General features: G+C 40.8%; 1 protein-coding gene across 2 annotated transcripts in view; it reads right to left on the bottom strand.

The window, feature by feature from the left end:
- Nucleotides 1–22,712, bottom strand: part of frem2b (FRAS1 related extracellular matrix 2b) — a 49,445-nt gene extending 26,733 nt beyond the window's left edge. Inside the window, exons 1-2 of one of the 2 annotated variants that reach the window (XM_040037400.1) lie at nt 17,514–22,712; nt 16,324–16,413 (exon numbers count right to left, since the gene is read on the bottom strand). In XM_040037400.1, coding sequence (XP_039893334.1) covers nt 16,324–16,413; nt 17,514–22,524 — 5,101 coding nt within the window. In that variant the 5' untranslated portion in view covers nt 22,525–22,712. The remainder of the gene's footprint in view (nt 1–16,323; nt 16,414–17,513) is intronic. The other variant, XM_040037401.1, reaches the window with a different exon arrangement.
- Between the last annotated feature and the right edge of the window lie 2,980 nt (nt 22,713–25,692).

Below are 25,692 nucleotides of genomic sequence, written 5' to 3' on the forward strand. Positions count from 1 at the left end.
AAGACTCAAAGCAGAACCACATAGACAGGCATCAAACGCAGATACACAAACTCCGGCAGACCAAAATGAGCACACATGCACGCACGGACTCATACAGGAACGCATTTTAACATGGTCATTTCCAGTGCGATGGCTGGGAGTCTAAATAATGAAACACAGGTTAATAAAAAATCCAAATGCATCCACCAGACTGCACAGTTAAATTGTCTGGCTGGTGCTGTAATGGTTGAGGATGGTGAGATGGAGATGCATGAGCCACAGAACATTTGGCAGTTCAGAAAGTAGTGAAATAAAAGTGAAATTGTCAGGAGGGTGCCGGGACACTGTTCAGAGATTTTAAAGTGCTGCCTTTGCAGATGTTAGGCACAACTGAGAGTCTCAACTCCTCCCCATTCTTGTCGGTACAGCCAGTAAATCTGTCACGTCCAGCAGACCACTCTGCTGTGTCCATTTCCTTCCTAACTGTGAAGGGTAAAACCTATATACATTCACCCTGGGTGTTTTATTATGTGTGAGGGTGCATGCATTATGAGGTTCGGTGACTCTGTGCATGCTCGAGTGGGTGCGCGTACATATTAAATATTCTCTGCACCTGTTACTTTGGGTGTTATTGTACATGTTTTCTCGCACTGAGCAACACCAGGCCTTTAATACCCATGTGTTAAATACCCATTTGACAATATGGGGCATTAACTGCTTGAAAGTATAAAAAGTCAGTGTGATGCATGAGGACAAGTAGCAAAAAATATTTCTTTTTCCCTCATCTCATAGAAAACTCGTTGTATTATTTATGTCATTAAAATCTAATGAACACACTGATTTACTTTGATGTTTTCAACCAGACAGGGTGTTTAAAGCTAAGAAGATAAAGAATGCAGTAAATTCCGAAAGAAGACAGAAGACAAAACAAGACATATGCTGAGGTTCCTTAAAATTACAGATCCAGATGGAAAGGACTGAACTGTGAACCTTGAGTAGAAAGCAGATTTTCTCTGCCCATAACAGAGTATTTATTTCTCTGTTTGACACCAGGCATATCTAGTTGACACACAACTTCAAAGCACGGCTGTTTCTCACCTCATTCTGATTCAGAATCACGTTTTGAAAGTTCAAATACTGTGGATTTCCCTCTGTGTTTAAATTATACTTAAATATGAAAATTGTAGCTATCTAATATTGATCAAAAGGTCTATCTGGCAGTGTAATAACATTTAATCATTTTGTAATGCTAGCATTCACTTGTTTGTCTGCTCAGGCACTATGTCACTGTGGAACACCTCGCTTTTCTGTTTTAGTAGGCAAAGCCACCGGTGCTGAAGACGAGATCAAGTAGATCACAAGGTAAGTGCAAAACATTTGCACCACATTATGACAAAATTTCCATCACTGATCTCAAGACACAAATGACAATTCCAGAGTGAAAAGCTTGTTTGGGAAGTCAATGTGGCATTAAATTTGAACTAATAAAATCAAGCTGTTCAGCTCTGTTATGCTTCTCAGTACACTAGCAGTACAAAAAACAACATCATTTAAAATATAAAATTCTGTGTGCAGAGAAAACATGCTTTTAAAGAAAAATATTGCTGGCAAAATACATCAAATATTACATATGTAACACATAACTTTTATTAAGTGACAGTACAACATCCTATGGGAACCTGACACACATTCTTGAGGTCTACCACAGTGTAGGCTTTCTGCTTCCTGTGTGTTCCGCATTATTCTTCTGGAGACAGGTGACCTATGTATGACAGGGCCTCCCTACACTATTTGGATTAAAGCCAGCAGCATGTCACTCATGCCACCAATAAACACTGTGTGTGTGATCTCTGAGCTGTGGCGCCTGTTCTCCACGGAAGCAATGGAAGCAGAGGTTTTGGCTAGTCTTCTGCCACCATTTGTTTATCTGAACCTTACATTAGATAGAGTCTATGTAGGTATAGAAAATGAAGGCAACAGATTATTTGCACACTAAAATATTCAGATAGAGAGTGGAACAGAATATAGTCAGATGCACACCAATTCATGTTCTGTTTTGCATAAGTATTCACATGACACTCAAAAAAGTGCCTACGCAACAAACCGAGCCTCAAGGAGGATTTTCTTCCCTTCTTTTTCAGGATCACTCACATTAAACACCTGTTCACCTTCAGCGTTATTCACAAACTTGAACAAGCTCTATTAATTATTCACTTTCCCTATCCATAAGAGACCGAGGACGACACAGCACTGACCCGCACTTTCAAACATCAGAAGAAAAATATTTATGTTCACAGTTTATACCAGAGTATATTATAGGTAGAGTCCCAGAATGACATTAGAAAACGTTAAGTTTAGCGTTCCTCAAGGTCTTGTTAAGCTTTAGTATGGGCTTCAGGGAGTGGAGGTGCTCATTTCCAGAAGACCACTTCACTCCCCTAGATTTCTTTCTAATTAAGATAAGCAGGGGTTGGACTAATTCCACTTCAAAGAGGCCCAAAGGAAAACATCCAAGTTAATCTTTAACTAGGTTTCACAGTAGTGAGACAGAATTTAGTGAATATCTGTATCACTTATGTTTGGGTCTGCTCTGCAGCGCTAGTCTTAGATTTAATATTAGACCATATTTCCACATTATCCTTATTTTCCCTGGATAATCTTAATGAATTCACCGGATTGACAAACTGCCTTTGTTCTGTCTTTGTTAGTTTCACAGTATGCCTTTAAGCGCTGGCAGTGGATGTCACTCTAAATATTAGAGATAACTGTCAGACTCTGCAAACAAGCACTTAACTACAGCCAACCTCATACATGAACCATCTGAGAAACCCTCTTGTACAGTTCATGTAGCTGCTGTCCGTTCACATAGTGGATGCGTGATGAAGGACAGAAGCCTTTTGAGTGGGGCCAAAGAATGTGAAAGGCTGCACTGTGCCAACTTACAAAATGGTCTCCTCCCTGCATACATGTTGCAGTCAGCCCTTATTTGGTCACCGTCAAGCATTGCAGGCCAGAGTGCCCCATGGATTCAGCCAGGCAGACAGATAGGCGGCTCTTTGCCCACAGAGTTGCACCGCGCTGATTATGAAGGATAAACTGGGACTAACTGATGAATCCTTTTAGACTCAAAAGACAAAATGTATCTAAAAATACATGTACTTTAAATTCACTGTCATGTAATGGAATAGACTGGCATTTATACAGTGCTTTTGAGGTGTTGCTGAGCAATTTACACTATAAGCCACATTCACCTTTTCACTCATATTCACAAGGCATTTTATTCTGTGTATTTAAGCACTAGCTGTGTCTATCTTACATGCACGTGGCTAATTTATAATCTAAGACGCAGATTTTGGAAGCAGAAGCCAAAGGACCTGAGGGAACTCCAAAAGGGACATGAGGAACATGAAACGTCAACATAGACAGTCTGTGCTAATCAATCCTCCTTCTCTTTCATTCTGCACATTTCAGCACTGCAATGTTAATAAAAAATATAGCTCGATAACTAATTGTGCACCAAACCTGCAAAGTAATTTAAGTGTTTTGGTTTGTTGTGTTTCAAAGCTTCCGAGTGCAATTTAGACCCCACTATAAGAAAAAGCCACAAGAGCTTTTCAATTTATTTATTTATTTTTAATTTATTGATAAATGCATGAAATAACTTGTAAAGTATAACTTCACAGCTCTGTACAGCTATCAGAGACTGAAGGCAGAGCATGTTTAAGTGCAGAATAACATTTTATTTGACTTTTATGCATTTATATGTTGGAGAAAAGCCAAGAAATAAATATTTAAGGAATGAGTTCAAATGTATTTCATATGCAGATGTTTCCAACTACAAACTCTGCTTCAGTGTTGCACAGATAATGTTTTTCTACACTTCATTTGTTTGCGCTGGTGTGGATAACAAAATGATGTTTCCACACCTGCAGTGCGAGGCATAAAGTCTCCTGAAGCAATTTGCTAAACCAAATTCATTCATACTATTAATCAGTGCCTCTAAAACATTATCATGCAGTCCTATTTTTCTTAAACCACCAGCAGCAAAAAAAAGAAAAAAAAAAAAACAATAACAAAAAAAAAACCCCAACTACTGTTCGTGCCATCTTTTAATTAGCATCAAAAAATGTCGGTAAGTGTAAATCAGTCTGTCTATTCAACATGTGGATCATTAGCAAGACACCCCATCTAATGATCAGGCTGCCATCAAGCTTTGAGGTAATTGGCTACATTTGGTGAATATTTATGGTCACACTGAAAATTGCTTTGAATAATTTGGGTTGCTTTCTCAATCTTACAGCTAGGTTAAAATTTCATCAGAATCCAATGTGTCCTCAAAGATGTAATCATGCTATTTATTTTATCTCTAGTGTGTAATCGATTTTATGCATCCAGGGTTTTAGCGATTTTAGTATAATCGTCTTTAATTAATTTGCATAATGGAGGCAATGTCGCCTTTGAGAACATATAAGTCAAGAGACAAATCAATACCTAATTTTCTTTCAATGGTTAATTTCTGTGATGGAAAGCAAACATGTTATATAATCATCTCCTATAAAATGACCTTTGCTTTTAGGTCCATGGTGTGTGAGACTATACCAGCATACTTTTCACCTCTCCAATTAAGGGAAAAGGGATTTAATAATCCTGTTGAAGGAAAAAAAGCACATGGCAGAGTAGAGAAAGAGAGAGAGAGCGATATGGTCTAATCTCCCTAAGCCTTGTATGCACAGTAACGAGTGGAGAGCTGGCCATGGCTTGAAAGATTTAGAATGGTTATGATTTCACAGGTCCTAAACCCTTTTCTATAAGCACAGACTTTCAGGGAACTGGTCTACCATAAATCTGGCCACTCCAGCAGCGTCCCTTCTGGCTGCTGTTGCCTCTGTGTCCACTCCAACACACGGTGGTCACTCTGGGGCAAGATTTGTGAATGCTGAAAGAAAGGCGAGAGGTGCTTTTGTACAAAGGTGCCAGGTCAGAGAGCCATGCAAGGCTTAAAGCAAGCAATGCTTTGCTCTCAGTAGGGAAAGTTCTTCGAGATTAACATCTGAACCCAAAGGTGATTAAATTCTCAGAGCTCTTTCCAAATTTGAAGTGTAGCAGTTAGAATTACCTGTCCTTACTGACTAAATCCTGATTTTTTTTAAAGCTGTTTAGAAGGTCAATGTCTCCTTACTGCATTACATCTCTGCTCTGAGACTTTATAGGGTGACAACTATAACTATGTTGGCTATGATTGGATTACACTTAAAGGCATTTTTTTTAGTTTCATAAAACATTTTACAAAATCAAAACAGAATCAAATTATCAGCTCCTCACAAGAATCAGAAAATTAAAAAAAATTCTACCCAGCATCTGCAGAATGAAATTCAAAACACTTACAACATGATTTCAATACTCTCTTCTACCCTGTTCTTGACACTAAGGATCCTTTTAAGCAGTCATCCTGTTTACACTTTTTGATTCCTAATTGCAGCACCAGGTTGTTGTGGAAACTGCACAGTGAGCCACTCGCATGTGTAAAAAGGCAATGAGCAATTCCCAGAGCTCCTATTTCAGATGAGGCTCCTTTATTCATCCCCAGGAAAGAAATGTGGCAGAGGAAGTACAGTTGAATGTGACTGTAGGGAAAGGTCACCCATTCCCTGGGAATCTTCTTCACACTCCAGTGTCTTCACACACTGCCACAAATGATGTCATTTGTGGGTGCAGATATCACAAAGACACATGAGAATAACTGGTAAGAATACATTTTTGAAATAAAAACATCCGTCGTAAAACGTCTACTGTATTTCCAGTTTCAAAGTCACAAATCCGCCTGTATAAATTCAGATCATTTATACATTTATATGTTGGCAGTTATGTTGAGAATTAATTCAAATCTAACATCCATCTTACAAATTAAATGTTAGCAAATTATCACCATCATTTAAAGGTTCATTACTCTCAAATATGTAAGTTCATAAATTATTTACCAAAACATTTAAAGAGTTATCAAGTTAAGAGTATAGACTTGCATGGGCAGCTCCAATTTCCAGTTATCCTGACAATAGACAAATGTACCATTTCTAAAATTTACAAACCACTGACATCTCATACTGCAAATGAAAACATTCAGGCTTTTTATATCGATCCTATTAGCCTTGGGAGGAAATATTAGTTCAATTAGAATATTTCCAGAAATCTTAAGAAGCAGCATGAAGCCAACTCTGCAGTGCATGTCTGCACTTTGTGATTTTACAACATGGGGCACTGTGCCAAGCACTCAAGGTGAGGACTTATTTCTATATTTTTAGAGGTACTTTTTGTGTTTAGGCATGTTGACAGGATAGTAAAACAGACAGGAAAGTGAGGACACCCAGGCCGCTGCAGTAGTCTTTCAGCATATGGGTGAGCTATACCAGTGCCCAGGACCTCTATCATGGCTTTACGGCTAATATTTTCTATATTTTTCTTATATTTGATGAAAATACAGTACTTAACAAAATCACGATCGACATAGATTTCAAGTTATAAATTTCAATATATAAAGATTTAACAAATGTTTAAAGATTTAACCATGAAAGTTAATACACAGGGAATTTAAAGTGCATCACATTTCTGAAGGATATCTCTTTCCAAAAGAGGTATCAAAGCCTCTTCTGAGGGCTTTGTATATTTTGATTGTATAGGTGAGCTCAGACAAAGTATTCATTGATTGCCCTTGAATAGCATTCCAGCCTGTCGAAGAGGACGTGGCCTCGAGTGTCTTAATTAACAGTCAGCCACACGGTTTACGGAGCATAAGCCTGAACTCTCAATAGCAAGGGAAGTTACAACAAAAGGCTGAATTAGCAACTACAGGGCTTTTTTTCAACATTCACAAGTAAAGGTCACAGTGGATTTCAAATCAGGAGTTCTTTGCTCATTACCAGTCAATTATGTACAGTATGAACACCGTGGCGCATAAGCTGCTGAGGTAGATGTGCAAATCTTCTGTGACCTGCTGAAAAAGCTGCGTGAAGTGAAGCTGGTGCCAAAAATTTTTTTAGCAACCCTTTGAGTTTCGTTTACATGGAGTTATTTAAAAAAAAACAAACACCTTTCCAAATAGCATGCTGTAAAGAATACAAGAATAACATGCCTTTTGAGCTTATCTTAGCCTCAACCTCAGGCAGAACAAAATGTGTCTGCCTGAGCTTACATTGTTACAGGTGCATATGCAAAATGTATCCCAACTCTCAAATACTGCTGGCGACTGAACAGAAGAACAAAGGTAGCAAAATAACAAGGAGGTACAAGGCTAAGTGCGAATATGGGAGGGAAAACAAAGAAACATAAGGATGCAGGAAGACAGGAGTTGACAAAGAGAGGGGGGGACGTGCTTTTTCTTGACCCTTGAATGCTCAGTGTTTGCTCTCTTGTCAGACCGAATAATGGTGGACTGTTTGCTGAAAGCAGCAGTGTGAGACCACAGAATAAAAAACCCCATCCCAGTCCCCCAGACTCATGCGCTCCATACTAATAAAGCCGGGCATTTCTCGAGTCTGTTGGGCCGGCCTCCATTGGCTTCGGCTATAACAACATGTTTCAGCTGCATTTCACAGTTGTTACTTGCAAATCCTCACATGTAGTAAAGCGTTTGCCTTGGAGCGAATTGCTCCCTAAAAAGCTGAAATGGTAATTCCTAAAGAAGTGTTAAATAACTGTTGGCCCTTTGTTTATGATGGATGAAAAGAAGCCATTGAGTAGAACTGTGCAAACCTGCATTTTAAAGATAAGCATGCTGTTCTGCATTCATGAAAAGAGCGAAGAAAATGTCTAAGGACTTAGTGTTGTTATTGTCTTCTCCTTTTAATATTGGACTGAAGATTAGTCTGTGCAGCAGAACAAGCCCTGGGTTCAAAAATATTTGCTGGCATGTTAAAAGAAGAGTACTTCTAAGGATGCAACATTTAATTTAGGCAATCCAATGGATTTTTCTTTTTTTTTTCTGGCCTTTGAATCATTGTCAAAATAGCTTCTGGAAGTCATTGTTGGCGACAGTGAACCTTATGATATGAAAACCGACTACAAAGTCAGATACACTCTTGTCGTTGCATGGATGAGTTCTGTGCTGCAAGACCTCTATTCGGAGTATACCACATTGCATAATACTATCATTTAAATTTATTCTCTTCAGAGACCACTGTGTTGTGTGCTACCACATAAAGGCACTCAGTGTTGTAGGGAGCACAATTACCTGGCATCCCATGGAATGGAATAAAGTAATGCGATGTAATCAATCTGAATATTTCTCAGACTGAAAACTATTAGACATGAAGGACAAGAGATGAATGTTGGAGTTACAAGAGAGCAGAAATGTCATTCCTACCTTCAGATTGCTTTGTTAAATTTCACACTGAATATCCTTTAAAACATTATCACCTCTTTTTAAAGTTGAAATTAAATCTGCAGCTGATGTTTCGAAGCTTTAATCGCACCAAATGTTCTGCTCATACATATGACTTATTAACCACTGATCACGTTTGAAGTAATGTTTGGTGGCGAGGGTAGTGGCTTTAGCCAGTCGCCTGAAAAAATAAGCAGTAAAATGCAACCTCTTTACCAGACTGCTCAGTTGTCTCAACTTGCTTCCTTTGGCCTTTATTTCTGTCTCTTGTCCCATTTTCTTGCTAATATGTAACTCTTCACTTCACTCCAAGCTCATGTGCTGGAAAACCAAGATAAGCCCATGCATGGTCTAGTTAATTTCTGGCAGCAAGACATTCCTGAGTTTTCTTAATGGGGGGAAGGGTTCATCTGAGTGCTGGACATTTCCACGGCTGTCTTTGAATTATTTTTGTGCTTCTCAAACTGATATAAGCCAAAACAAATTTTAGAAAATGCAATATAAGACAAATAACTAAGAATTGATTCACATATCAAAGGCAACTTTTGGTGGGACATATTACTTGACCAGTAGTGGAAAAATACTGATATGCACTGCCTTCAGCTCTGAATGTTGTCTGAATTAAATAACCATAGTTTGAGGCTGTCATACATTCCTTGAAATGGAGAGAAGCTTGATACTTACTGACTACATAACATTTCTTCACGGCTAATCAAATCTATAGCAAACTCTAAATCATTTATATTCATATGTAGATCCAGCTGAATTCATGCAGAGTTTACCTACTACATTTGCGCTCTCACACCTTGTCAACACAGGCAGTGTTTAGAGAGTGAAGTGCACATCAGCACATTCATGCCGTCGCTACAGGCGACAGGAAGCAGCTTGACGCCTTGCCCTCACCAATACAGGGACCAACAAAGCACTTCAATCTTTCATCTCCTATGACTACCCCCCCCACCTCCCAATCCATTTCTCCACACGATGACTCCTCATATCCTGAGTATCAGGCTACACTTATAGAAAGGAGGTGATGGTGAGTGGGAGCTTGATCAGAATCCCCAAAGGGTTTCATCAGCACCTTTCATGAGACGAGAGCCCAGAGACACACTCCTACCATGTGTGAAAATAAAAACCTTCTCAAGTGAGTCTGTGTCTAAATGCGTATCATCTTCAGTTCCTCTCTACTGTATATATTTCCCTTGCATATTTATATACTAAACTTATTCTTATTCTTATTCTTTCGGGTGATCTGCCTCCTCCTCACCCTGTCCCTAATATCCTCTTCTGTCACACCAACGCTCTGCACGTCCTCCTTCTACTACATCCTTGAAGCTTCTCTGTGGTCTTCCACTTTGCCTCCTGCCTGGTGGTTCCATATTCAACATATTGTGTCCAATATATCCACTATCACTCCCCTGCACCTGTGCAAACTATCTTAGCCTTGCCTCTCTAACTTTGTTTTCAAACCACTTGACCTGAGCTGTCCCTCTGATGCACTCATTTCCAAAGCTTGGCCTCCTGTCTTTTCATTAGCGCTACTGTCTCTAAACCAAACATCTACCATCAGACCATCCTTTTCACTGTTGCTTCTATCCATCACAAATCACAGCTGACACTCATCTCCAGTCACTCCACCATGTCAATACGCTCTTCTTCACCTCCCGTGTACATGGTCTGATTTGGATAGCTGACCTCACCTATTTAAACTCATCCACTTTCATTATTTCTACTCCTTGTAGCGTCACTGTTACATCCGTCTCTCTCTCTCTCTCTCTCTCCCTCATTCACACATATGTATTCTGTCTTGCATGCACTACTTTTCATTCCTCTTCTCTCCAGAACATACCTCCACCTCTGCAGGCTCAGTTCCACCGTGCCACTACTCTCGCTACAAATTACAATCTCATCTGCAAACAATATAGTCCAAAGAGACTCCTGCCTGACTTCATCTATTAATCCGTCTATCACCAGTGCAACCGATCCGTGATGTATTCGCACCCCTAACTTGAACCCCTCTGTCCCTCCTCAATAATATGCTGATGATATCACAATAAAAGAAGCTGGTGTTGTTTCTGCTCTACATCACAGCACTCTAATCAAAACAGACAACAGCTTGAAATCAAAGACAAAGCCGTTATCAATTAAACTGTAGCTGATGCCAAGCATCTTGATGAAAGATTTTAGCAGTGCCAGCCTCATCTCTGATTATGAAATCAGACAGCTGGCCCAGTGATGGAAAGACGGTCAATGCTTTGTGTATGCGAATGTGAACGTGCATGGAAAATGTGTACAAAGGAGGTGCAGCGTGCAAAGGGCTCCAATCATGAAACCCAAGTATAGCTGGAGAGAGTTGTGACACACTACAGCCTCGGCCCAGCTGTCAGTGGCTTATCATGCGGCAGGGCGGAGAGGAGCAGCTCTGGTCCACTGCTGGGATTCAGGGGCCAGAAACACATTATCCAGAGTGATTTTTCAAAAGTGAACAAAAGCTCTACTCCTGTGAAAAGAGAGTTGTTACAGCAGCAACTGTAGCATCACAAACACTCAGATTCCCTGCTGTTTGTCAAAACAGTCCCATCGGGCGATTTCATGAGGCCAAAAATCACACAGGACACATCGCAGAGCGTGAAAAGAAAGTGATATTTTATATTGTGACATAATAACACAAAATAAATTCCTGAATAGTTTAATTTGACCTAAAGTTTATTTCCTTTTTGTTCTGCCCCTGTTATATTTATTTTAAGTATGACTCAATTTGTCTGGGGCCGTCCTAAAACCCGATGACACAAACTTTAATCCTTTTTTTCCACATAATGGGGATTTTCACCAGAGGAATCTCAGTTCTGCTAGACTGATATCCTAAGGCAGTAATGACGACACACATCATCATTCGGAGAACAAGCCTGGGCCTGAGGTTTCTATACTTTTGGGAATTTGCCTTTGCTTTGTTAACCTTGGCAACATACACTTTGGCAGCACATAAAGACAGAGAGAGCAAAATCATCAAACAGGGTTTCCCTTCTGTTTTCTAATGGGAAAATTAAAGCAGATCAGAATAAATCAGTAAGTTCCCTAGATGTTTAAGCAACAAATCACCCACATTCTTTGCTGTAATCAGCACAACCACCACAATGAAAAATAAATGTGACATTGTCATGGCTGCTCCAAATCATTATCTATCATTAATGAATTTGGTGTTCTTTTTTTCTGATGCATTTGAGGCAGCAGAATATGCCTTTTGGACTAAATATAGATTGTAAATACGGAGCTGTAATCTGCACTCAGGAGCAAAATGAACTGCAATAAAAAAAAGGAGGCACAGCACTAACAGACGGCCTGAAAGTGATCCAACAGACTTGGGCAAAGAAATCTGAACAAAAAAAAAAGAGAATTCATTGGCTTATTCAGTGCCTAAATCATTTCAGAACAATGAAACCTCTTGAAACATATTTAGGCGTTCCTGCCTCGGAGAATTCTACTATCATCTTTTCATCATCAATAAAAGCATTTTAATCTTTTTTTTTTAAGTATTTCACTGGCTCAAGACTGCTAGATAACAGCGAATGTTTGATCCCCTCACAGATGAGCACAGGTTTTTCATCTGTTTGGTTAGTCGCAGCAGCTCTTTGCGGATATGCTTTCATTTAAGTCGTCTCTACGCTTCACACACACATTAAAGGAAAGCAAACTTGCACATACACCTCGTTATGCTGTGCTGAATAGAGAAGGCTGCTGCTGGGTGGTAAACATTGCAAATATAACTGCAATGCAGACTAGTGAGAAAATTATAACACAAAGCTAGCTGCTGACGACATAAGGGACCGGTAAGAGACGCAAATCACTCTCCAACTAAAATGATTAGTCTAAATCCATTCTGTAATTCAGTTTTTCAGCCCCAAAGTGCAGCAGCTGTGCCTCAGGAACAGCTCTGTAATCAAAGCCCAGATGTTTTATCACTAAATGCTTTTTCCATAACAATAAAACGACTTCACCTATTTTATTGTCTGCAGCACAGCTGGACTGTGAAGAAAACCGAACACCCTGAAACCCCTTTAAACTATCACTACAACGAGACCAGCTATGTAATTTGCTGAAGCTTAAAGCATACTTTATGAATATGATTCATACCAGTGGTCCCAAGGACAGAGGAATGTTATACCCCACAAGAAAGTATAGAAGAGACAGTTTCATTAATAGCAGGCTAGAAACGCTGCAAAACTGCAGAGTCATCTCCTGTGCGGTGATGGGGATATTATAACATATAGCTATACTAACCTCACAACTGCATGTGAGTGCATGTTCTACACTTACTTTTGTTGTACTCTAGCACGCAATGGGGAGTAAGATAATATAATCCCCCCCCCCCAAAAGCCTGGAATTAGGAGGGGAGACAAAGAAGATGGAGTATGCACCCATTGTCACAAGAGATTACACACCGATAACATGGAAGTTATGTTGACAACATACATATCAGATGTTACTGCAGGTGAAAAATGGTTTGGAGGATTTATTAGGTCGAGGTATGCACGGTGACCTGAACTTATCTTGTTACACGAAGCAGAAATAACAAACAAAACACGCTTGTAGAGGTGGGCTCTGCAGACATGCACCCTATTGTCTCTTTCCATGTGAGAAAATGTGTTCCAGACAGAAAGTGATTCTATTTTTCTTTTCACTGCTGACCCATTTCACTAGAAATTATTGACTTACATACTCTATGCTTCTTACAGCGAACGAGTCTCATTAGTCAAATGAGGAAAACATGGACATTTTGTGCATGCCTGCAGAGTTTGACCTTAAAAATACGTTTCTTTTCCCAAACTATTAATGATCTTTTGCTGCCTTTTTGTAGCTCACTTAAATAAAAATAAAAAATAAAAATGCACTGAGCGCCTGGAATAAAAAACAAAGACTACTACATTGTGTCTGTCATTAAGAACATTTGTGAGGTTGACTGACTGGCTGGAAGCAGACAGGGAATCAGCTCCATGAACAACTGCCTGGGAATGCGAGGGCTCGTGTGTGCTCAGGTAAGCTCACCTGAATGCAACTGAATCCCTAGGAGACAAGGGGAGAGCTGGAGTCCATCAAAACACAACAATTAACTGAGTTAGAATAACAAGGGCAGCACACATACAGGCACACAGATACAACCCCGCCCCCTCCGAAAAAATCGACATTCCATTTGGGCAACAGTTTCTTCAAAACAGCAGACATCTCTACAAGTTAAAATGTGTGAATTTAGTCATTTGGAATGATTAATTTAAAGCTCTGACAAGGATGACAAAAAATTATACACAAGCATCACTGGTAACATTCATCCTGTGGTCTCCTTTTTGGCAAAAAACACCTTAAATGCAGCTTTAAAAGCCGGCAGTATCAACTTTAAGATGCTAAAGAAATTCAAGAGGAAAATAAATCAGATAAAAAAAATGCACAAATCATTTGTAGACCACTGCACATAAAATGCAGCATAATTTGGAAGTAAATTCAATATTATTCTGTTTTTTATACACTAACAGGATTAAAAGTTGTACTTTGTAAGAAACTCTATTCACTAATTAAAAATGCTAAGCACTTTGGGATGTGGCCCAGTTGTTTTTACTTGTAGTAAAAACCCCATCTCCTCTCTTTATGTGGCCGAGTTAATCAAGTGAAACCGCCTAAATTGCACAAGCATAATTAATCAAGGTAAACAAAATATCTGCCTGCTTAAAGCACAGGTCATTACTTTAGTCGATACTCTAATACAACTGTGCTATACAATGGATGAGAGCGAGTCAGGTCTAGCACAGTTTCACATTTGGGCTCTGAACTCACCATTTACAATTAGAAACATGTAGAAGTCAGAAAATACATTGTTGCAAAGAGGAACTGACGCTCTGGCAGCTCAGATTAAAATCCAACACTGTACCCTGATTAACAAGACAACCCGTCTATTAGGAAAACTATGATGTCAGCTTCTACAATTAAAGCACGCTTGTGGTTAGAAGTGAGACTGCCATAAGTATTCAGATGGAGCACAATGAATGGCTTTGCACTTTCCATTCATCCTCCTTTGTGAGAATACATGCCGGGAGTAAATTAGTGTACTGCCCTGTAATAAGTGCAGACAGTCACTTTATGTTTGGACTGACAATGGAACCAGAAGAAATCCTATACTGTAGGCCTTTGTGTGGTGTACTAAAACCCAATACATGACCTCACCTGGAAGAGGGAAAAACAGTAAATAAATAAATCCAATAGCTTTGCACATGTGCTGTTTAAACAATGACCAGCACGCTTAAGCACACAAATTATGGTAATCAGAAGTCAGCAGCAGGCGCATACTCGAAAATGTGACTACATTCACAGTTCGTCACAACTATTGGCATAAACCCGTGGAATCTCACTGAACAGCTGCAACATGAAAAGCAACTTTTCACACTCATAGCATTGCCAAGTGCATTTGGTAAATTTCCCAATGAACTTGAAGCGAGAAAGAGAATGTTTTCCACTGCTGAACATGACATAGTGCAGCTGTGTGCCAGTGTACGGCATTCAGCTCCTCCACAACACGGCTGTTCAAAGAGCTGCAGGCTCTGTCTAGGGATTTAGGGCAGCCACCAGCCCAGCTTAAATCTTATTAAAAAAAAAAATCTTCACTGATTGCCTCAAAAACTGCACTGCAGTACGTGGTGAGTCCTTATGGATCAGCCATCCAATGAGATCATTCATCAATTTGTTAAGCTCTTTAGGTGCCACTATAAAGTACAATTTTCATATCAAAGAATGACATTTTAGAGAGGTGCACTGTATCTGATAGTTGCCATTTTATGCTTTGTTTTGTTTGAGGACATAACTATGATTGAGGACGGAATAAGACAAAAGCTGTTTTGAAGTCTCGCAGTGAGCGCTGAAAGGAGTGAATCTAATTGCCAGTCTGGAAGATAAACTACCAGTGTGGGGATATGTGTGTCATCAAGCATCAAGCAAGGTACACAGAGAAAGAAAGTGACAAAGAGGGAGAGAGGCCCACAGAGATCCATTAAAACAAAACAAAAAAAGAAAGCCCAAGTGAGACAATAATAAGGGACTGAGCCCTCACTCAGCAACAAAAAAATCTGCATGGGCTCAACTGCTGATATTCAGTACAAGCTCCAGCATTTGAGTCATCTCTTATTAGCACCCCATCCACCTGTTGAGATTGATTTTAACCTGTCAAATATCAAACCGAAGGCACGGAAAATGAGAAATGAGAATGGGAGCTCGCCGAGGTGCTTGTGGGAAAAGAGGGCCCCTATTAGAGCCGTCCTTTGTGCTCACTCATCACAGCTGAAGGATAGCAGAAAGGACACACTGTCAGGCACACTGCTTCTGCTAATCGGCAACACCGGCATGATTGCCTCAAACCATTCACAGAGCCTGCGTCTGATTACATATCTACAGCTCTACTAATTAGTAACTGGCTAAATCAATCATTACTTTCTAAAAAATAATGAGCGACTACATTAGGTGCTAAAAGACTGACCTACCTATGGCATCATTTGCAGTAGGACAAACTAATGAATATACTAATAAATATTTGAATAAAATTTTAATAGGCGTAAAAGATCTAACATTCCTTTTTTCTCCGAAATGCTGGTGGAATGAAATTCACCAGAGCATAAACAAAAGCTACCCAGAAACAGTACATCTTTCCTTCTATTTCACTGCATGCCTGTTATCTCACTTACTTAAGCTGAAATAATGGAAATCTCTGCAATCTTTGCAGATGCCTTTTGATTTGTAATTCTGCCTAATTAGGCACATTGTTGAGTGGATTCAAGCCTTTCCCTTCTTAGAGAAATCTGAATTTAATAAACAGCAACAGCGTGACAAATTCACTGTATCATCCTCAAAAGTGAGCATGTCACAGACTCATTTCAAATTTAACGGCTATCACTCAATATAACTCCAAGAGTGGATGTTTAAATTGAGGAACTTACCGCTGTCCTCAATGGAGAAATGAAAGATGTCGTTTGTCGCGTTGTCCCCATCCCTCAGAATATAGCATATGCTCATGTCGTCAATTTCAGCTGAAAAAGAGCACATTTACATAAGTACAAGCAAAATCCTGCTCACAAAATTTTGCATCAGCTATTTGGCAAAAACAACTAACAAAATATGTTCAGTTTGTTCCTATCTACTTGTCAGTGTCTTTGTGCCTGTGTGCCTAAATGTGCACGCTGACAGCACCAGGGGAATCCGAGCAAAAAGAACTGCCTGAAAGGGCTGTAAACAAATAAGACTCTTGAATGATGCCGGACATTAAGACCAGCTTGACTCGTGGGATGCCATCACAGCAGTCTGTCTGCTTGCCATCTTGATAGCGTGGTGCTAGACAAGCTTCCTTATAGCACTAAAAACTGCAAAGTTTCCACTTGCTGCGTTCAATATTTTATGTCAGAATATCTCCCTTCAAAGGGACAGATGCATACAAATGTGTAGCCTAAACTTTCAAATGCCCAGGAGATAGTGTCTTTATTTACTGTCTGTTTACTCTTGTGAGAACTCTTGAAATATTGAACAGGCCTCTAGGGGAAAGCATCTCACAGTGGCTTAGTAAATAAAAGCAGGGAATACGTGGATATTAACTGTGGCTGCTATCCTGATATTTACCATTACCAAGACACCCCTCTGGTCTGTTTGAAATGTAACTTCTGTACTGCACCATGTTATTTACAAAGCCAGTGATTTGCTGGGAGCTAGAATACCACATCTCTCTCCCTCTGACATGTTTGCATGTTCACATTATTTATCATCACGTCTGTAATTCTCTTGTCTACTGTTATATTCCTCTGGTAAAGCACAAACCACCCTAAGTTTCCTCCAAAGTGAAATGTTTTAGGCACTGTTTGAAAAATGCTCTCCTCCAGAGAGAACTAGTCAGCCTGAGGCACTAGCATACTTCTTTCTGTAAACAGGCGCTCTCTAGAGTGAAAACAAAAAGTTTATGATTTTTAAGACCATTGGAGTAAGGCCATTTAAAAGTCTAAGTAAAAGCAGGGTAAGATTAAATTCACATCAGACTGCTCCGAATATTTTGAAAAGTCTTCTATGTGAGTTTTACTGCAGCAGATTGCAAATCCATCAGAATGTCACAGGACCGAAAAGTTTTAAAGAGCAGCCTTCTTACCTTGCGTGAAGCTGTTGATAGTTGCATTTCCTCTGGCGTGGTTGATAAGGTAGCCATGTTTTGGGGCTACAGTAATCCTAAAGGTCACAGAGTCCTGAATGCTGTCTCTGTCCTCTGCTTTCAGGGTCTTACTAGTGATCACAAAGCCTAAGTGGCCTGTCTCCAGAACCCGCAGTGTTGGGGCACCTTTATTAACCAGAACCTGTGGTACACCATTATCCACGGAGAGGATGGTAATCTTCATCATTTGAGGCTTTCGGGTCTCAAATACAGTATCGGGGAAGACATAGAAGTCTGTGTGAGTGCCATCAGTGACAGTGAAGGAGAAACTGTCCTCTGTACTCTCTGTGCCATCGTGCCTGTAGCTGATCAAGTTCTCATTCAAGTCCTGCTTTGTGAATGAGGTGACAGGCCGGGTGTTGTTAAAGAGCAGGCGACCATGAACTGGAATCTGAGTGACTGTGAATTTCAAGAGACGGTCAACGGTGTCCCTGTCTTCAACTGTTAGCTCAAAAGGTGTGATGAGTTTGTTTTCTCCCTCAGTCACTGCCAGACTGTGTACCGTCAGTACAGGCTTTTTATTATCCACATCAGCGATGGAGATGCGGAAAGTGCGGAACACGGGATTATAGCCATCAGTCACTTCAAATTCAAAGCTATCCATTTTCACTTCGTCATCCGATGTGTGAATGTAGTAGATTTTGTTGCCAGCCAGCTGGAGCTGTGTAAAGGATGAGATGGGCATCCCAGGTGTGTCTGTGCACTCCAGGTGTCCTCTCACTGGTGCTCGGGTGATTGTGAAAACTAAGTGTTCATCTGGGCTGTTGAGGTCACTGGTACTGAGGAGGTCTGTTGTCAAAGTAACCCTGCCACCCTCTTTAAGAGATACACCTTTACTGACCACATCAGGGAAAACCATGTCTATGCTGCCGATTGTAACGTAGAAGTATCTGTCAATCAAAGGGTTGATGCCATCAGTCACATCAAACTTGATGAGGTCTCGAATTCCCTCTTGTCCATTGTGGATGTACACAATCAGACCCTGATCCACCTCGCTTTGTGTAATATTCATTCCAACTGTGATATTTTGCAACGTCCCCGAAGGCGTCGCTCTTTGCAAATACCCTTGACCGGGTCCGTATCGAATTATATATGTTAGCGTGCTATCCTCAGAGTCCAGATCAGTAGCTTTTAAAACATCGCTGTTAATGACTTTCACATCACCTATCTCTATTTCAAGGCCATCATTGATTGCCATCCTTGGGGTTTCGTCGTCCACAGGGATAATCATAACAATGACTGTTTTCTCCACACTGAACTTTCCATCTGTAAGAACAATATCAAAGCTGTCCTCTGTGGTCTCTGAGTCATCATGCTCATACACGTAGCTGGAGGCCTCCCTGATCTGATCCAAGGTAAAGTTAGACACAGGGACGGTGCCAGTAGTGAGCTGATTGAGAATAAATCCATGCTTGGGGGGTTTGGTGATGATGAATGTCAGCTGATCAGAGGGGAGATCAGCATCAGCACCATTCAGAATGGGAGTGTCAATAACTATGTTCATGCCCTCCATAACCACAAACTCTCTCATGTAAATCTCTGGCTTTTCATCATTAGAGGGGATTATGGAGATGGGGAAAAAGTGCCTTTCAGAGAAATTGATGCCATCAGAGCATCTGAATGTAAACCTGTCTTCTACTGGCTCGACTCCTTTGTGAATGCTTTGAACATAATAAATGTGATTCTGTTTGATGTCCTTGATGGTGAAAGCACTAATAGCTGTTCCAGACCTGGATTTCTCTGAGCCTGGGGCTGGGGAAATATTTTCCACATACCCTGAAGTCGGCTGTACGATGATTGTACATAGAAGGTCATCGCTGGGGGTGTCGACATCATCTGCGCTTATGTGGAGAATCTGAATGGCATGCTTCTCTCCCTCAACAACAGTGAACTGCGGCCCCACAAAGACTTCTGGAGCCTGGCTGTCCAGAGGAAGAATGGTGACATGCACTCTGACGCCTGTGATCTTATTTCCTCCCACAGTCCACTCATCAGACATGTCTGTCAAAGTGAGATTGAAAAAGTCCTCCTTTGTGCTCGAGCCTATCTCCCCACTTGTGTGAGCATAGACCACAAAGCCATTAATAATATCAGCTTGGGTGAATGTGCCCGATGAAACACCTCTAACCAGGATTTCACCCAATGACGGCGGGTCTTCAACTATGAAGGTTAATCTGAGGTCATCTGTGTCCTCATCTCTTCCTTGAATGACATTACTTGTGATTTCTGTTGCTCCATTTTCCAGTACATCTATGTAGGAGCCAATTGTGCCAGCAGGAAGACTTATAGCTGGAGCCTCATCATCAATTGGCTTCACATTGATCTTTATAGTAATCGGGACTATGTGCACCCCATCGCTGACATCTATTTGTATGGAATCCACAGTTGATTCATCTCCATTATGAATGTATGAAATTAGGCCATTTGCAATATCCTCTAGACTAAAAGCATTTCCTTTGGTCATATCAATGAATGTAAACTGGACCTGACCATGCAGTGGTGGCTGAGTTAAAGTGAAGGTTATCTTTTTCTTTTCCGTGTCTGTGTCAGAGGTGTCCAGCTCAGCACTCGTAAGGATATGTCTGCCACGCTCAAGCACAGTAAATCCAGAGTTCTTTATTTGAGGCGGCTTGTTGTCCACAGGCTTTAAAAATATAGTGAAAACCCCTTCTACAGTATTCCCAGAAACATCCTCAACAGTGTATCTAAACTGCAAAACATGAGTGGTAATTCCAAGCTCAAGATCAGGTGGTTTGTAAGCTATTTTGTGGTGATTGATTTGAGCCTGAGTGAAAGTTGTGACTTCGGTGTTTGGATTTTCAGTCAATACCAAAGCTCCCAGTACAACAGGGCTGTTCTCATCTGTGTCTGTCGGTGGCTGCACGATTGTATATTTGAGATCACGATCGTCTGAATCGAGGTCAGTGTAACGGAGGAATTTCTTTCGGAAGTAAGTAAGCTGATACTCATGCACAGTCATTTGCAGCGTCGCCCCAGGGTACAGTTCAGGTGGAAGGTCGTCAACAGGGAGAATTTTGATGACAAATGAGCTTTGACCTGATTGATTTGGTGGGTCATTGTCATCTTGAACCGTAAACACAAACTGATCCATGACTGTGCTGGTACTGTGAGGTCCAATGTGCTTGTAAAACAGTTTACCATCAGTAATATCCTGCTGCAGCCATTCAGTCACTACTTTCTCATACATTTCGTCCTCTGTATTAAACTTCCAGGTTGATGGGTCTTCTGGGGCCTCAGACTGACGCAGCATCACCTGTCCCAGTGTGGAAAAAGGAGGCTCGATTGTGAATTTAATTGTGGAATCCTCTGAGTCGATGTCTGCTGCACTGAGCATAAGCGAGGTGATAGGCATCATTTGGTTTTTGAATAAAACCAAACCAGTGTTGGCATTTATAATGGGAGGCTCGTCATCTGTCGGCACAACAGTAATAGGAAACAGAAACTCCACCTCATTTGTGCCATCTGTCATTCTGAAAACAATATTATCACTGTACGTGTCACTGCCATCATGTTGATAAATTACTACACCAGCATCAAGGTCAGCTGGGGTGAAAAATTTCCTCCTGGAGCCCAGAACAGTCAATTCACCATGCCTCAGGCCATCAATAACAGTCATTTTGACTTTCTCTAAATTATCCTCATCACTGATTTCCAGATTCTGTGAACTGGACAGAGGCCTGGACTGACCCTCATACAGCAATTGTCCAGTATTCCTAGTAACCACAGGGGCCAGCGTGTTCATTGGCTTTACAACAATCATGAAAGCAAAAGGATCTGACACAGCTCCCTCTCCATCCACAACCTCAAACTCAATCTGGAAAATCCTCTCAGTGTCCGAATCCACAGCAGGGGGCTTGTAGGCAATTTTCAGCTCTTTGAGGTCTCCTTGGTAAAATGAGGTTATTGGCAAATTCCTATCATCAGTGCTTACTATGTAGCCTTCCTCAAAGGACAGGGGAGATGTAATATTGAAGATTAATTCATCAGGATTAGACTCAACATCCTCTGCAGCCAGCATATCCGTGGTTATTGCTGTCATTACAAACTGATCTACTTCCATCATCATCATTGCAACAAAGCTGGGTTTAGGAGGTATGTTGTCTTCACCCTCTTTGATTCTGACAAGAATCTGGAAAAATTCCTGCTTGAGCAAATTGCCTTCTTTATCATGTAATTCCACAACCATCGGAATGTAATCTCTGTTAGGTGACTTCAAAGCGAAAGTGTGCTGATAACGGGTGTTCATTTTAATAAACTCATCACAGTCCACCATTGTTCCGAGGCTCTCTTCATCCACAAGTTTTCCATACCTGGGCAGCACATTGCCACTGGAGAGGGAAGCTATTTTGCACTGATGCGCACTTCTATCATAGGTGAATTCTAAAATTTTCTTATCGATGGGATTACTTGTGCCGAGCAGTTTTTCAACAGTGAGCGGCATGTTTTTCGTCAGCACCTCCAGCTGTGTAAAAATAACCTCCACCTCCATCATAAAAGGTATTATAATTGTATCCGTTTGCGTGTCGTACCTGAGTTGTAACCTCACTCTATCCTTCGGGGGACTCCGAGAGCCAAAGTGAGAATACTTCACGTCATTGGGACCAAATTCACACGGAAACTTTTTCGGAGACAGGTGTCCAGGTCTTTGAGACAAAGGATCGTTGTCTAGGACTGTTATGCTGCATCTATCACCGGGCTGAACTTGGATAACCAAATCGTTGATGGGATCAATGAAGACTGATCTCCCGAAAGGCACGCGTATCCCATTATTGGCAACCAATATCGTGTCTTCTGACAGCTCAGCCCTCAAAGCGTATGATAATCCATAGCTGTCAAAAACCTGTGCAACCACATCACCTGTCAGAATCACTGCGAGCAGAATCAGAGCGGCGCCAGTCCCGTGCAGATGCGGGTGAATAATCCAAGCCATTTGTAGAGTGGAACTGCAGAGGAAACACCTTCAACTTTGTGCATGCAACCTTGTAAACCGCGTACCTCGGTTAAAGTTGCAAGAGTACAAAATCGGAGTTGGATAATATCACGCACCTGTGAGCACTGAGGTGCACCATTCTCTCACAGTAGCTGTGCACTGATAGCCCAAACTTCATACTCCTGCCTAGCTGGAGTAAGGAGAGCCACGCCCTCCACTCAGCCAATTGGTCGATATCTCTCCTCCGGAACGCGTTAGCCAGGTTTTAAATGGACGTGGTTTGTGTCATTCTGGGCGGAAAAAGAATGTCGCGTCGGATAAACGCTCAGTTTCATTTAGTAAAAGAATGTGGTGCTATTGATGTATTAGACGTGACTTTGCGTATGTCCCCAGCAGAACTTGCAATAAGATATGTGAGCAAATTACTTCGTTTAAACACGCCAAAAGCAGACTAGCAGTCTTTATAAAATATACATTCAAATATAGTTGAATTACTCCAAAATATCCACATTAATAAGGGAATGAGAAGTCCAGCTGTATCAATGTGAGTGCAGAAGAGCTTTGTCTCCCTCTCCTGGGTTGCGCTGGAGTGAATATGCTCTGCACGTCTTCATTACCCTCCAAACTCACATTTTTAATACTTACTGTTGTGTGAATGTTTGTGTTTTTAATCCATTTCGGAAAATTTGGTCTATCATTATATTAATGTCTCGTGCAATTTGCAGGATTAACTGTTTTAATGTTTTCTGTTTTATTTAAGAAGTCACTGTTTTTGTCACTAGAGATTTAAATTATGCTTTGAAGGCAGTCCTCAGCTTTTTTTTTAACCCTGCTCACAATCCACTCCTAATGGAATCAAAAGTTCTATTTATCCAAATCATGTGGGAACATTGTCCTGCTTCTTGCTAGGGCAATCTAATCACAGAGGTCCTCCAGATGTCAGGTGCTTTCCCCAGCAGAGCACTTTCCTCTGACAAGCTGACAAGCCCAGTCATGAACCTCTCTCTGTACCACTTACCTGGAGAACCAGTGTTGATGAAAAGAACACCCACAAAGATACTGCACTACACAGCAGGGCAGGACAGAATGACTGAATTTTATTCCAAGTAGGGTTGATTTTGGTGCCATGAGCACTGCTGCACAGTCAGATAAGAATTACAAATCTGGTAGATTAAGAAATTTGTCTGGTAGAATCAGACATACATCCATGTGTACATGTGTGGTATTTTTACTGTTCTCTCATTCAATTAAAATGTCAACAAGACAGCTTTCTACAACACAGCCGTGGTATTCATTGAGCCCACCTGCAGGAATAGCTGCTCAGCTGTGTATATAGTATGTATACAGATACCTAAGATTCCCTGTAAATAGGCAGCAACTCTAGAGCTTTACAGTGCCTGGAAAAATCTACCTTCATTTGCGTTCACTCTCTTTTGATCCCCTTTAGATGATTTTTCATTCCATCCACAAGCTTGTGGACGCACACATTGTGTCTGCACTTACCAATAGTTATGCATTAATGACACACAAACCATCTTGCAGCTGGCATGTGTTGAAATCAGTACACAGTAGCTGCCATAACAAACGTTGCACTTGAGTTGCACTGGACACTGTTGACAGGGTCCAATTATAAATCTAGCCCAGCAAACTGCAAGGCAAAGCTCCCAGTCCTTGACAGCTCCCAGTTACAAGAGAAAATGAAAAAGAAGATGAATAGGACTTTCTGACAGCAGCAATGGCAGAGAAGGTATTGGATCATATCCAAACCTTCAGGCTTATTTTGGGGAAGTTTGATGATATTCTGTCATATCACATTTATATCAAATTTATTGAAAATGACCAATCATTCTTAGTAGATAGAACTGTCAGTCCATGCAGCAACTGAAGACTGTAATCATGCTCCTGATGTGCAGAGGATTTATTGCTGGGTAGTAACACATGGCCCAGGTGGGACTGAGGTTTAAAAATTGCACTTCGGCTCAATTTCACATACCACTTGTGTTTATCGAAGTACGAGCTGATTTCAGGTTGCTCAAGTTTTCACACTGCTGACAGCTGACAACAAAAGTTTCCAGGCTCTTTGTTCGGGAGTTCGACTACTCTTTGTTTGTCGCTGTTAACACTCAAACCTTGGTTTACTTTGTTTCGAGACAACTTTGGTGACAGCTAACTACACTTCTACCAGCCGTCCAAAGACAGTGTCTATGTAGAACAAAAAGATACATATATTTACACTACGTGGATCATATATCCAAAAATGCCATGTTTTTGCTTGTTGTTTACTGAAAACCTAGCTTCCAGTTTCCTCTCAGCTGGATGCCCTCCCAACAGGCTAAATACTGGAAGACTTGTATTCCCTCCTGTCAGAAACAACACTGTTATTTTAACCATTTTCACAGAGATATACATCATGTAAGGCGCCTTGAGCTCTGAGAAGTGACATCAAGTCAACCTGATACTTGGATAATGAGGCGCTGCAGGATGGACCATCTGTGCCTTCAGCCTGAGCTCAAATCTGGAGCCAAACAGACGCTTCACATTGTTTTGTTATGTGTGTATTCTGTCATTATTAACATTAACCACTATGTCTGGCATTAACATAATTTGAGATTTATACCCTTTAAATGTGGGTGGAATGCAACTGTTAAAAAAGCAATATTGTAATTAATAGACCACACAATGCATTAATTAAATCGAAATTAATTAAGCCGCTTCCCTTTCTCCCTTGTGCTCTTGATAAACGTCTCCTTTGGCACTACTGTGTTTGCTTCAGAGTTCATAAGTGACTCTGTTCCAACAATTGCCTTGACTTATCAGGACTATTTTTGCTGGTGGTCATTCCCTAGAGACAATGCAACCCTGGACTCAGTGATCTCATTAGGGCTATTTTAGCTCATCATTTCTCTGTAACACTGAGTTGAACCTCTAAGTTGAAAAGATGCCAGCTTCTCTGCCCTTCCCTATAAAAGTAAATAGTATAACCCACAAAAGCACGATGCACAGCCTACCAGCAGCCAAATCCATCTTCTCTCGTTTATTTTACTCTTGGGATACTAAAGAACAAAAAGGCAGCTGATCTAGTGAAGTGTAATCATATTCTTTATTTGCACTCCCAAATTCCCCAGGTGTCTGTGAACCCATGAATTAAGACTATAAAATATGGCCCGA

This window comes from Simochromis diagramma, unplaced genomic scaffold, assembly GCF_900408965.1.
Source record: "Simochromis diagramma unplaced genomic scaffold, fSimDia1.1 OVJJ01000463.1, whole genome shotgun sequence".
Classification (NCBI taxonomy): Eukaryota; Metazoa; Chordata; class Actinopteri; order Cichliformes; family Cichlidae; genus Simochromis; species Simochromis diagramma.